Consider the following 13044-nt stretch of genomic DNA (forward strand, 5'->3'; position numbering starts at 1 on the left):
CTTAAAAGAGAAAAGAAAATCAAATTTAAATTTAAAATAAAACCCACCATGAAAATACCCCCAAACAAACAAAACCCCACAAATCCAGACATTCGTAACTCTTAAAGAAAGATGCAGAGAAAGAAAATTCTTTTTTTTAATGCATTAAAAAAAAAAAAAAAAAAAAAAAGAACTATTCAGAAAAACTGGTTTCTTTTCCACCCCAAAATTCCACATCCAAGGAAAAAAGAGCACAAAACTCCCTCAGGAATGGTCCAGCTACTGGATTTACATCAGAGAGCAGGTCTTTATATATAACAATAATGTCACTGGTCTTCCTCCTGCTTTGAGCAAAAGAAAGACAAAAAAGCCACATGAACACTTTGGTCCTGATGTTTTTCCTGGTGTCCACTCGATGGCAAAACAAAGCATCTTTGATTCTCCTGCTCCTACAGAAGCTTGGGGAGTCTCTCATTCCCACCTGGAATTTTCTGGCCTCACCTAAAGAGGATTTTTTACCTGTGCTTTGAAGATTATTTACCTTGAGGACCATGAGGTGGCTCTTGGCAGTGAAAGTTGTTTTTCATACTTAATAAAATTAAAAAGGTCAGTTTTTATTTTTAACCACACTTTTATTGCCTTTTTTCCCCCCGAAAAACAAAGCCCCACCAAATCCCATCCTAGATTTCTATATTTACACTGCAGACTTCTTAATCTCTTATGTAAATATCCATATTCCGGAGTAATCTCTGGAAAAAATGCTATTTATAGCATCTTGCTGCTGGAGAGATCTTCATTATCAATGTAATGCTCTGAGAGAAAAGCAAATCAATTTGCAGAGTTGTCAAATAGCAAGATAAGCACCCGGATTAAAATGATTCCCATCATTTTAAACAAAAAGAAACCTCAATTGTTACAATAATGAAGATTCTGGCATAGACCACACACATCCCACAGCCAGAGTTTTGGATGGACAGGAGTTACCACAATTCTTTTCCACAGCAGCGATTAAAAAACGGGTTAAAAAAGGTTTCAAACATTTGGGATTTTCAGTTTTTCCTGGCAGTGAGTTTCTCTTCAGGGCTCACTGGGATGATGCCACTGCATTCCTCTGCCTTGGCCACGGGGTGTTTGATGAAAGCCCTTCTGATGACATCAATGTCCCGTCCCAAATGATCCATCATGGGGGACACGATGGAAGGTGGGGCCTCCAAGTCTATCAGAAAATACCTGCAAGGAGAAACACACAAAATAAAGCAAAATTCCTGAGCTGCAACCCAAGGAACTCTTCTAGGGGCTTTCTGAAATGAGAATTCTTGAGTTTTTTCTGCTCCTGTGGGAATTTTTAAATGAGAATTGCTAAGTTTTCTTCTTGCATTTTGGTACCTGGATTGTTTGAAATAAAAGCTCCATATGGGCTTGATTTCAATTATGAAAAGGTCAATTCCGTTGGAATCATGGAATATCCTGAGCTGGAAGGGACCCACAGGGATCACCCAGAGCAGCTCCAAGCCCTGCACAGAAACCCCAAACATCCCACCTGTCCCTGGGAATGCTGTCCCAACACTCCTGGAGCTCTGTCCAGCACTGCAGACCCAAGAAGATTCTAGACTTTGCTTCTTCCTCATCCTTTCATCCCCACATCTTGCCTTGAACCATTTTTAAGACAAGGTATGGTGGCAGGAGCAGCCCCTTCCTCAAATTCCTGACGTGTTTTTGGGGAACAGATGCCAGTGGGAAACATCTCCAAGCCCATTCACACACAGAGATTCCTCCCTGCAAAGCTCTGCCTTGGAGCTGAATGGAAATGGAAAAAATGAAGAAAAAAAAAAAAAAGCAAAGAGATGGATTTATCCCAAATCACATCTTGGATGTGAACATGGCTTAAATCTCCAATCTGTTGGAGCCTGATGAGCACCCAGCAGTGCTGACCTTGGTGGGACTGAATCAGGGAATATCCTGATGGGAAGGGACCCACAGAGATCCTCCAGCCCTGCCCAGACCCCCCAGCAATCCCAGCCTGGGCATCCCTGGCAGCGCTGTCCAAACGCTCCTGGAGCTCTGGCAGCCTCGGGGCCGTGCCCATTCCCTGGGGAGCCTGGGCAGTGCCCAGCAGCCTCTGGGGGAAGAACCTTTCCCTGCTCTCCAGCCTGAGCCTGCCCTGGCCCAGCCCCAGCTGCTCCCTGGGTGCTGTCCCTGTCCCAGGTCTCAGATCCCCAGGGAACCCCTCGGTGTCCCCACAGCTCTCCTGACATCCCTAAGGAAACAGCCACCACCCCCTGCAGGAAGCAGAACGTGGCTCCCCACTGATATCTCAATAACCAAAGTTATTTCTGCAGTAAATCCCTTTGCTGAAGACCTGCACCTTCTTCAGGAGCTCAGCTGAAGTTTTCCAGGAGATTTTTCCAGCTCCAGCACACCTGAGAGAGCAAAGGGTGGGAGATTGGGCAGGAATTGTTCCTTGGGAGGGTGGGCAGGCCCTGGCACAGGGTGCCCAGAGCAGCTGGGGCTGCCCCTGCATCCCTGGCAGTGCCCAAGGCCAGGCTGGACATTGGGGCTTGGAGCAGCCTGGGACAGTGGGAGGTGTCCCTGCCCATGGCAGGGGTGACACTGGATGGGCTTTGAGGTCCCTCCCAACCCAAACCGTTCCAGAATCCCACAATTCTCTAAGCCCACCTCCCCATGGAGCACCACACTACCCCAAAGTGATTTCCCTTAAATATCCAAGCAGGACCCAACATCCCAGTTTCACTTCCAAACTGCCCCCAATAGAGAGAACTTTGCTCTGCAGGAAGTTTGGATCCTTCCTAAGCCAACTACAGCAGGAGCATCCCACATTCCCAAAGGTGATCCTGGAGGGAAAGTCCCCAAGCCCAGAAGGGAACTGGGAATCTGAACAGGAAATCCAGGAGGTGGGACCCTGAACAAGCCCTGCTCATGTCCTTCAGGCTGCACTGGGTTCATTTTTTGCGTCACATCCCAAATATTGCACCCCAAGAGCCCCGGGGGGCCAGGAATGACTCAGGCAGCGCTGCTGGATTGCGGAATCCAGCCCTGGAAATCATGGGAACACCACTTTTCCTCAGCCACCAGCCCAATGTCACACCAGCATCCACGTAGCAGCCACAACTCATCCCCAAATCCTTTCCAGAAAGTCCAGAATTCTTTATGGGAGGGGCAGGAGGGTAAAACTCCCTCCCTGCAGCCCATCCTGGGGCAGAGCCCTCCAGGAGAGGTGCCCAGCTGGAATGGGCTGTGCCTGGGTGTCCCTGAACCCAAGGGAGCAGTGCCAGCCCATGCCAGCTCTGCATTCCGGGGTGCTGTGCCACAGGAATCGCTTGGCCCGGGGATTTGGAGGAGCTCTGGTGGGCTCGTTCCTCCTCGCAAATCCCCACAGGAACAACATTTGGCTTTTGGGAAGCTCAGCTGCCCACTGCTCTGTGGGCTCCAGAGTGCAGAGATGCCAGCTGGTTCTCAGCTCAGGGAGAGGAACCATCCTTCAGCCCGGACAATTCGTTGGAAGTGCAGCCCAGCAGGATGTGAAGGATGCAGCCCCCTAAAACCCAGGAACGTGGGATGCTCTGGTAAAGCCATTAAAACCTGCTGTGAGTTCAGCAGATGACACTTGAACTCTTCTCCTTGGGAAGCAGCCTTCCCAATCCTCTCACCTACCGGGGAGGAGCATGGGGGGAGCGATTCCAGCTGGTGATTCCTGCCCCCTTCCCTTTGCACCGATCCCATCGCCATCCCCACTCTTCCCTCCACAATTTAATTCCATTTCTGCCTCTCAGCTGCTGCTTTTCATTGTGCTCCTCAGACGGCGAGAGGGTTGGTTTTTGTTTCCTTTTTTTCCTTCCCTCCGAAGGCTGCTTTGCAACTTTGTGCTTTCTCTGCCATTAGCAAAGGGTGGAAATTTCCACTGACGCACTGTTGATAAGCCAAGGAGAAGGGGGGGGAAGGGAGGATGAGCTGTTCCAGCAGATCTTTCTGACTCCTCGCAGGAAAGGTATTTTATCAGAGCACACGGAACTGCAGGCACTGGGAACAATGTGGGGTTTCAAAAACAACCACCTCTCTCCAACGTGAGCAACAACAACAAAAAAAATAAAAGAAAAAGAAAAGAGAGAGAAGGGAAAAAGAAGCAGCATAAAGAAAAAAAATTGGATTTCTTCAGGAAAGAAAGAAGGGCTGGGAAAACAATGAGCAACACAATGGACAATGGAATCCCTGAGGAGATCTGAACCCCTTCCCCTCAAATCTCCCCGTTTAAATCAGCTGCCAGGAGGCCATGGGGGTTTTTAAACCCTCAAACCTTCATTGCAGGCAGTGATCTATGACCCCACAACGCTGCTGTTTGTGGAGTAAACAACCCCAAATCCCAGTGGGACAAAGGCAGGGAAAAATACAAGAATGCAGCAGGGAAACCACCTCATTCTTGCAAAAAGAAATGCAAAAAGCATTTGTGCTCTCTAGGAGTCACCAGGGGAGAAATGCAGGAAAATTCCACTGATTCACGATGAGCCCACGGTTATTTTTGTCCTCCTGCTTGACTGCAAACACAAGGATGATTTAAATGCAGGGGAGCAGGCTGGAACACATTAAAACAATGCATTAACTCCAAAAAAAAAAAATTTAAAATGTGAGATGGTCTCAAATAAAAGAGGACGTGCCTTCGCGTATGAGGGAAATCAAAAGAAAAGAGGGGAAAGAAAAGAGCCAGGTTTCATTTCTCAGTTTTACCATGTTCAAGGCAGAAATTGTTTGAACCCTGAGTCCTAAGGATGCTCAAGTTTGTTGCTTTCAGATGGCCAGGGTAGGAGTTCAAGGAACCTGGATGAAAATTCCCTTTGAAATCCTCCTGGAATACAACTCTGAGCCAAAGGGAACAGTGAAGATATGGTGGGCTTGGAAGAGGCTGTGTGGTCCCATGGTTTTGGCCCAAAAATGTCTCCCTGTGTGAAGGTGGAAGATCCAAAGGAAAGAAAACGTTCTGAGGAACAGGCAGAGGTGAAAGGAGCAGAAATCACCTGGAGGAAACCACAGCAGTGCTGGAGCAGCTCCACGTTGTCATCAAGAAGGTAATTCCATAAAAAGAATTTTTGTTTTGCTACCTGAATGTTCATTTTATCTTTAGGACCACGGAAATGGGGGAATTTGCTTTGCTTTTCAACCCAACCTTCCTCAGCAGGGTAGAGTTCATGCTCATGACCATGAAGGATCAGGACAAGTGTTGCCTTTAGCTTTTAAAAATATGGCAGTGGAAGTTCTGCGAGAATCTGGGAAAGACCAGATGAAACCCAAAAGCCGGATTTTAGTGACCAACCTGTGCCACAGCAATGATGGGAATGATCCACAGAGGGCTTGGGGGGAGATACACCCACAGTGCCAGGAATGGCATTTCCCAAATTCCATCCACAGGCACCTGTTGTTCAGCTAATTAAATCCTGGAAAGATGTTTTCATGGAATCATTGAGGCTGGAAAATACCTTCAAGGCCATTGAGTCCAGTGCCTGATGCCCACCTTGTCCCCAGCCCAGAGCACTGAGTGCCACCTCCAGCCCTTCCTGGGACACCTCCAGGGATGGGCACTCCAAACCTCCCTGGGCAGCTCTTGCCAAGGCCTGACCTCCCTTTCCATGGGGAAATTCCTGCTGCTGTCCACCCTGAGCCTCCCCTGGCCCAGCCTGAGGCCGTTCCCTCTCCTCCTGTCCCTGTTCCCTGGCAGCAGAGCCCGACCCCCCCGGCTGCCCCCTCCTGTCAGGGACTTGTGCAGAGCCACAAGGTCCCCCCTGAGCCTCCTTTGCTCCAGCCTGAGCCCCTTTCCCAGCTCCCTCAGCCGCTCCTGGGGCTCCAGCCCCTTCCCAGCTCCCTTCCCTGCCCTGGACACGCTCCAGCCCCTCCAGGGCTCTCCTGCAGGAGCCAGAACTGGGCACAGCCCTCGAGGGGCCTCTCAGTGCCCAGCACAGAGGGACAATCCCTGCCCTGCTCCTGCTGGACACACAATTCCTCATCCAGCCCAGGGGCCAGTGGCCTCTTGCCCACCTGGGCACCCCTGGGCTCGTGTCCAGCCGCTGGCACAGCACCCCCGGGGCCTTTCCCACTGGGCCCCTTCCCAGCCACTCTGCCCCCAGTCTGTATCACTGCATGGTGCTAAAAACCAATTAAATTAAAAAATTAAATTAAAAATAAATTAAAAAGAATTAAGAAAAAAAAGGTTAAAATTAAAATCAATTCCCCCCCAAATGCTGGCTGATTCCCACCCCACCAAGCCCAGTGGCCACCACACTCAATCAAGGAGCCTGTACCAGGATTTGGTGGATTCTGGTGCCTCCACATCACCAGCTGTGCTCAGGGTCTCTAAAATGCACCAAAATTCCAAAGTTCTCTTCCACAGGTAAGGTGAAAAGGAGAAAACATCCAAACATTTCAGGGCTTTGATCCTTGAGGCACATCCACACTTTCATGGGGAAAAGAATTTGAAGGAAAACTAATGGCTCAACTCATCAATGAAGAAAGCCCCATCTAGTGGAAGAAGACAATCAATTGAGCAGAAAACACTTCCAATGTGCATAAATCCACAAATATTCCAGCTGCTTTTGTTCCCATCCAAGCACACTGCAGAGCCAGGACACCTTTTTGCCCAAACAGCTCAAGATGTTCTAAAATCCAAGCAGCAACAAGAACCTGGGTTGGGCATTCGGTTTAAATTTATTTGGGGGGGATTAAGAAAGGAAAAAATTGCAGCTCCTTTCATTTGTTTTTTGTTTTCCCCTCTTTGGTGTTCAAGAGCCATGAAAAGCATCAAGAGGCTCGACTTGAGTGATGCCAAACACGTCTGGAGAATAAAGTCCTTTAACTCTGCATAATTTGTGTTCAATAAAGGGTGGGGAGAGGGTTGTTCAAACCTGTAAACGCTCCAGAGAACAATTCTGACAGGTAACCATTATTTCAGTGTAGAAATCAAGGCAGTTGAATTGTTCCCGGGCAGTGGGGATGATCAGAGGGCACTTCAACCTCTCCTGGCCACGTGGAAAATTTCATCCTGCCACGAGCAGAAGGTTTGAAAAGGAATTGTGCAAGTTCCTAAGCTCAGCTGCTTTGTGGCAAGAGGCAAAGCCTGGACATGTAACAAAAGTTTACATGGAAGTGTTTCCACAAGAGTCAAATGCCTTAAACAGAGTGTGCAGAGAGGTTGGGGATTCCTCATGCCTGGAAATGTCCAGGTTGGATGGGGATTGGAGAAACCTGGGATGGTGGAAGGTGTCCCTGAAGGGTTGGAATTAAATGATCTTCAAGATCCCTTCCAACCCAACCCATTCCATGCTTCCATGCTCAATTATGGAATTATTCCTCTCAATAACCACCCATTCCTGCTGGTTTAGGGCCTGGAAACAAAAGCCTTTCCTGGGCAGGTGCTTTGGCAAAGCCACCTGGAATTTCTGCCTCCTGACACCCTTGGATGCTGTTGTGTATCCCTTGTTCCTCAGGAACCCTGGAATTCACCTCCTACAGAAAACCCCCCGGGCATGTGTGAACATAAACTTCCAAATGGAATCCCTGGCTGATAATTCCTAAAGAACTCCCCAAAATGCAATTCCTGGATGGTAATTCCTGATCAACTCCCAAAATGCAATTCCTGGATGGTAATTCCTGATGAACTCCCCAGAATGGAATTCCTGGATGATAATCCCTGATGAACTCCCCAAAATGCAATTCCTGGATGGTAATTCTGATTAACTCCCCAAATGCAATTCCTGCATGATAATTCCTGATGAACTCCCAAAATGCAGTTCAGCAAGAACAAAAGCAAGCCCTGAGTTTGCTATTTCAGAGAACACGGGGGCTGAGGAGACAACTGGGAGTGAAGAGCAAAACAAGAAGATGAAGAGGCAAAGCAAGCAAATCACAAAAGAAAATTGCCATCTTTTCAAAATCCAATTTGAAAGGGGGAAAAAAAACACAACAAGGCAATGAAAAACTGGCAAATAGAACATGGAAATTGTTATGGATAATCAGAGTTTCACTGGAGAACTCATAAATCATGGAATGGTTTGGGTTGGAAGGGAACTTGAAGCTCATCTCATCCCACCCCTGCCATGGCAGGGACACCTCCCACTGTGCCAGGCTGCTCCAAGCCCCAATATCCAGCCTGGCCTTGGACACTGCCACAGAAATAAATATGCAAATCAATAAAATGAAGTGAATGAAATGATAAAAATGTGGGGAGGAAGGTGTAAACCACTCCTGTATTACAGGTAGATTTAACAGAGAGATTCCCACCCATCCCAAAACCAAGGAGAAGGAAAGGCCCTGGTGCTCCATCAATTCCCAAACCCTGAGCAGGCTGAGTTCCATCACCTTTGCTCCAGAGACCAAAAATGAGAATGGAAGCAACATTGGGGAGGGGCTAAAAACCACTAAAACCTCTCCAATTCCAACCCTCAGCATTCCAAGTTCCACCTGGGTGCTTCCCTCTCCTCCCAGCCCCCATCCCAGCTCCTGCAGTTTCACAGATTCCTGATCTGCAAATCCTTGGAGCCATGACCTTCCCAAAGGAATGTGTGAATCCTATTTTATTTTTTTTCCCAGGTCTGTTTTGGAGCTGCCTTTGGACCATCTCCCGTGCAGTGAAAATCTCCCCCACACCAAGCCTGGTCCCCAAAGCATCCCCTCAGCACTGCCCCGAGCCAGGGAGAGCCACAAGGGTGGGACTGAGGCAGGGCCAAAGCAAACAGGCAACCACAAAGTGCAACCCCCAGTGTGCTACTATCACTTTACAACCAGTTGGAATCTGCTCCAGCTCAGCCCTGACCAAATCTGCTCTGCTGTCCTCAGCCAGCCCCAGCCTGGAGAGGGATTGGAGAGGATTCAGTGGTTCTGGAGCATCCCAAACAGCAAACAAAGCCAGAGTTGAACATTCCTTCGATTCAAAGGCTGGCACACACCTTATTTAAATCAGTTTGCTTTTGTTTGTGCCAGACAGAAAACACCCCTGGGACCAAAACAACACAAAGCACCTTAAAAGCAATTTAAATGCAGCTCATTAATAACAAGTAGTGGCGAGTAAAACAAATATTTGGCACAAATCTGTCACCCAGCAGGAGGGAAAGGTTGGGAATCTTTATTTAAATACATTCTTCCCCTGGTTTTTCACAGCAGGGGCCATGGGCAAGTCAGGCTCGAAGTCTCACCTAAATTTCCATACCTGGAGCCTGGTCCTTGTCACATTTTATTCACCCACAAGGTGAATTGTTACAATTTTGCTGCTCAGATCGTGCTCTGAAATACTCGAAAACCAAAAGATTCACATTCTACTATGAATAAAATAAATGTGAATGAGTGGCTAATTCAGTTTAAAGATCAGTAAATCAGGATTGAAAACTTTGATTCTATAGCTGTATCCACACAATTCCCAGAACTCTGTTTTCATAACGACCTAAAGGCAAAACCTGTCAATAGTAGGTCTCTAGAAATCTAAAACAAAAGGAGGAGGATGCCTGAAGAGATGCTTTTAAGAGAAAAACCTAAATTTTAACACCCCCTCCCCCCCAGTGACCAGAATTTCCTGAGAAGGAATAATCCCATTGTTTGTAGGATCTGAGGTCTTCAGGAGAGTAAAGCTGCTCCTGCCAGTGACAGCTGAGGGCTGCAATCCCCCATGGCAGCCTTGGAAAAATCTGTTTTACACATCAATTGCCAGAAAATTCCCTTTCTCTGCGAAGTCTCTTGGATATTGTTAAGTTTGTAAGGTGCCTGTAATGCACTTTATCCTCTGTATCCACTGTAGCCCAGAAGATGCTGGAGCACTGCAGAACTCAGGGAAAAAAGCCCTTTTTTAAGGACAGGCCATCCCTCCTGCTGATTTATGAATTTGTGTTTTGCAGTTTAGCTCTTTCCTTATCTCTAAAATCACCACCAAAACCTGCACAAGCTTTGCCCTGAAAATTATGGAATGGTTTGGGTTGGGAGGGAAGTTAAAGGAACTTTCCACCAGGCCAGGTTAGTCCCAGCCCCATTCCTTTAATTTTTATATAATTGTATTAGGTTAATTTTCATATAATTCCCCAGCCAGGAGGTCCAAGGAAATAATGGGTTGAGTGTCCATCCCAAATGTCCAACTATCTACATGCTATAGGAAAACAAACTACTTAAAGCTCTAAGAGTCAGAAAAATTAAAAAAAAAAAAAAATTAAAACCCCAAACAAGGCACAAATTAAAAGCTTTGGAAGATGCAAGACTCTCCCCTCCAACACACATTTGAATTCTCACAGAAGCCTCTTAAATTAATTCAGAACAAGCCCAGACTAAGGAAAAGTGAAATATTCTGGATTATTCAATGTCCCACTCCCAAAGGAACATAGGAGAAGTAGAAATTGGCTGAGGGGGAGAAGAGATTCCAGGATTTCATGGTAAGTCCAGGAGCTTCGGGAGGTACCTGGAAAAGCTGTTTATTTTCTTTTTAACTTTGTCCTATTGAAAAAAACAAGATTCTTTTTTACAGCTGCTATCAAGTAGAACTGGCTGATTTGATAAGGCACATCAAGAGCTGACTTTTCATTTCCTATTGATGGATGATGTTTGATATCCTGCATGTTTTATTCTCCACTACAAAATACTGGATGGGCCACCAGGAATCCACCCCGCCTGCCCACGGAGCTGCAAAGTCCCCAGGAAAATCTCCAGGAATACAATCCTCTGGAATTCCCAGGTACTGACACTGCCAGCTGCTTCCCCCTGTAGGATCCCGTGGCTCTGGAATCTGAGATCCCAAATACATGCACACAAACCATTTCCTGTAGTACCCTGTAGTACCTCTCTGAATCCCTTCTCCCTTTGAACAAACCAGGAAATCTGGGGGAGGTTTCTCGCACATCCAAGGACAGGGATCCACGTGCTGCAGGGCAGGGAGAGGGACTGAGGAATATTTGGGGACACCTGACCTGGGAGGGGGAGGAGGAGCAGAGGAGGAGGCTTTGATCTGATGGTTTCCTGCTTGAAGGATGCAATTACTGGTTACTGAAACCTCGTTCTCCTCAGCACACAAAATACACCTGCTCTGAGGGCCCTGCACACAGGAGGGGTTTGCTCACAGATTCCCGGGAGGATCTGGGGAATTGGTGGATGAGAGCTGGACCTGCCCCATCCCAGAGCCCCCCGAGCCCAGGGCTGAGCCCCAGGGTGGGCAGCAGGGAAGGGATTGGGATGGTGCCCCTGTGCCCAGGTGAGAGCCCACCTGCAGAGCTGCCCCAGCCCTGGGGCCCAGCACAGGGAGGACGTGGAGCTGCTGGAGAGAGGCCAGAGGAGGCTCCAGGATGAGCAGAGGGATGGAGCAGCTCTGCTGGGAGGAAAGGCTGCCAGAGCTGGGATTGTTCAGCCTGGAGAGGAGAAGCTTTGGGGTGAGCTCAGGGTGGCCTTGCAGGGCCTGAAGGAGCTGCAGGAAAGCTGGAGAGAGACAATTGCCAAGGGCTGGAGGGGCAGGAGCCAGGGAATGGCTTCCCAGTGCCAGAGGGCAGGGCTGGATGGGAGATTGGGCAGGAATTGTTCCCTGGGAAGGTGGGCAGGCCCTGGCACAGGGTGCCCAGAGCAGCTGGGGCTGCCCCTGGATCCCTGGCAGTGCCCAAGGCCAGGCTGGACATTGGGGCTTGGAGCAGCCTGGCACAGTGGGAGGTGTCCCTGCCCATGGCAGGGGTGGCACTGGATGGGCTTTGAGGTCCCTCTAAACCCAAGCCAGGCCAGGACTCCACTTCAGGCACTGCCATTGTGCCCCTGCCTGTTTTGCTCTCCTGCTCCGTGGGTTTTTTTTTCAAAACACGCCTTGACCCTGCCAGTTTTGCAATGTGGGATGAAATCCTGTTGCATGCCCCTGGGAGCTGAGAAATTCTTGTCTCAAGACAGAATTAGTGATTACCTCATCCTGCTGTTGGAGCAGAAGCATTTTATAAACATTAAAGCCTTTTCCAAGGGCAGAACCAGGAGCTGGTGTTACTCTCCTTGTACCAGTGGGGAGCTAAGGCAGAGGGATGAAGTTCCACTGATTTTGGGTGCTGAAGTGGAGAGTTTGCATGACAGATTTTGGCTTGGGCAGCAGCACTTCTGCAGGCCAGATTGTGGGTTCTTCAACAGGCAAAGAGAAGACGGGAAACAGGATTTCCAGAACTATGGAGCAGAGATGAAGAGAAGCCATTTCTCCAGGGGGTCTGTGCCTGGACCTCCCCACCTCCACAAACAGGAATTCTTCCCCAGTATCCCACCTAACCCTGCCCTCTGGCAGTGGGAACCCATTCCCCCCATCTGTCACTGCATATTCTTAGAGAAAGTCCCCCTTTCTTCCTTTTTATAGGGTTCCTTAAGGTTTTGAAAGGGCTCTGAGGTCTCCCTGAAGTTTCTCTTCCCAGGCTGATGGAACAGGAGCATGGTGGACATTCCCCTCATCCTTTCTCCCAGTCTCCTTCCCCTGGCAGCTCTCACCATCCCCACCCTGCAGGAGCACCACAAGGACCTCAGAAGAGGGAGTGAAACCAGGAGTCACCTCCAGGAAGGTGATCCAAGAAGGACTTTGCAGCTCTGGAGTCCCCTCAGCTTCTTCTTCAAGGAAGAGCAGGGTTGGCCAAGCTCCTGTTCCACTCAGAGGCATCGCTGCAGGATCGGGAGGAGCTCGTTAATTGTTATTTGGATGAGGCAGCCCCAGCAGTGGGGGTTGCTTAGCAACATCTCCCAGGCCTTGGGAGAGGCAGCAGCCATTTCAGAGGTGGCCTCAAGGAACAAAACCACCCTGGGCAGGGGATGGAACCCACAGCACCTCCCTCTGCCCTGTGGGGAGGCCCAGTGGTAATTCCCATTTATTGTGTTTCCATAAAACATGGGATTACCTGAAACAGCCTTAAGTGAGGGGCTGGGAGAGCTGGGGGTGCTCACCTGGAGAGGAGAAGCTCCAGGGAGAGCTCAGAGCCCCTTGCAAGGCCTAAAGGGGCTCCAGGAGAGCTGGAGAGGGACTGGGGACAAGGCATGGAGGGACAGGACAAGGGGGAATGGGTTCACACTGAAACAGGGGAAATTTAGGTGAGA

The 13044-nt window shown here is 48.9% G+C and overlaps 1 protein-coding gene across 1 annotated transcript in view; it reads right to left on the reverse strand.

Annotated features, from left to right (window-relative positions):
• Nucleotides 1-590: 590 nt before the first annotated feature.
• Nucleotides 591-13044, reverse strand: part of MRPS6 (mitochondrial ribosomal protein S6) — a 43231-nt gene continuing 30777 nt past the window's right edge. The window contains exon 3 of the mRNA XM_069007971.1: nt 591-1209. Coding sequence (XP_068864072.1) covers nt 1029-1209 — 181 coding nt within the window. The 3' untranslated portion in view covers nt 591-1028. The remainder of the gene's footprint in view (nt 1210-13044) is intronic.

The sequence above is a fragment of the Aphelocoma coerulescens genome, chromosome 1 (genome assembly GCF_041296385.1).
Source record: "Aphelocoma coerulescens isolate FSJ_1873_10779 chromosome 1, UR_Acoe_1.0, whole genome shotgun sequence".
In the NCBI taxonomy this organism is placed as follows: Eukaryota; Metazoa; Chordata; class Aves; order Passeriformes; family Corvidae; genus Aphelocoma; species Aphelocoma coerulescens.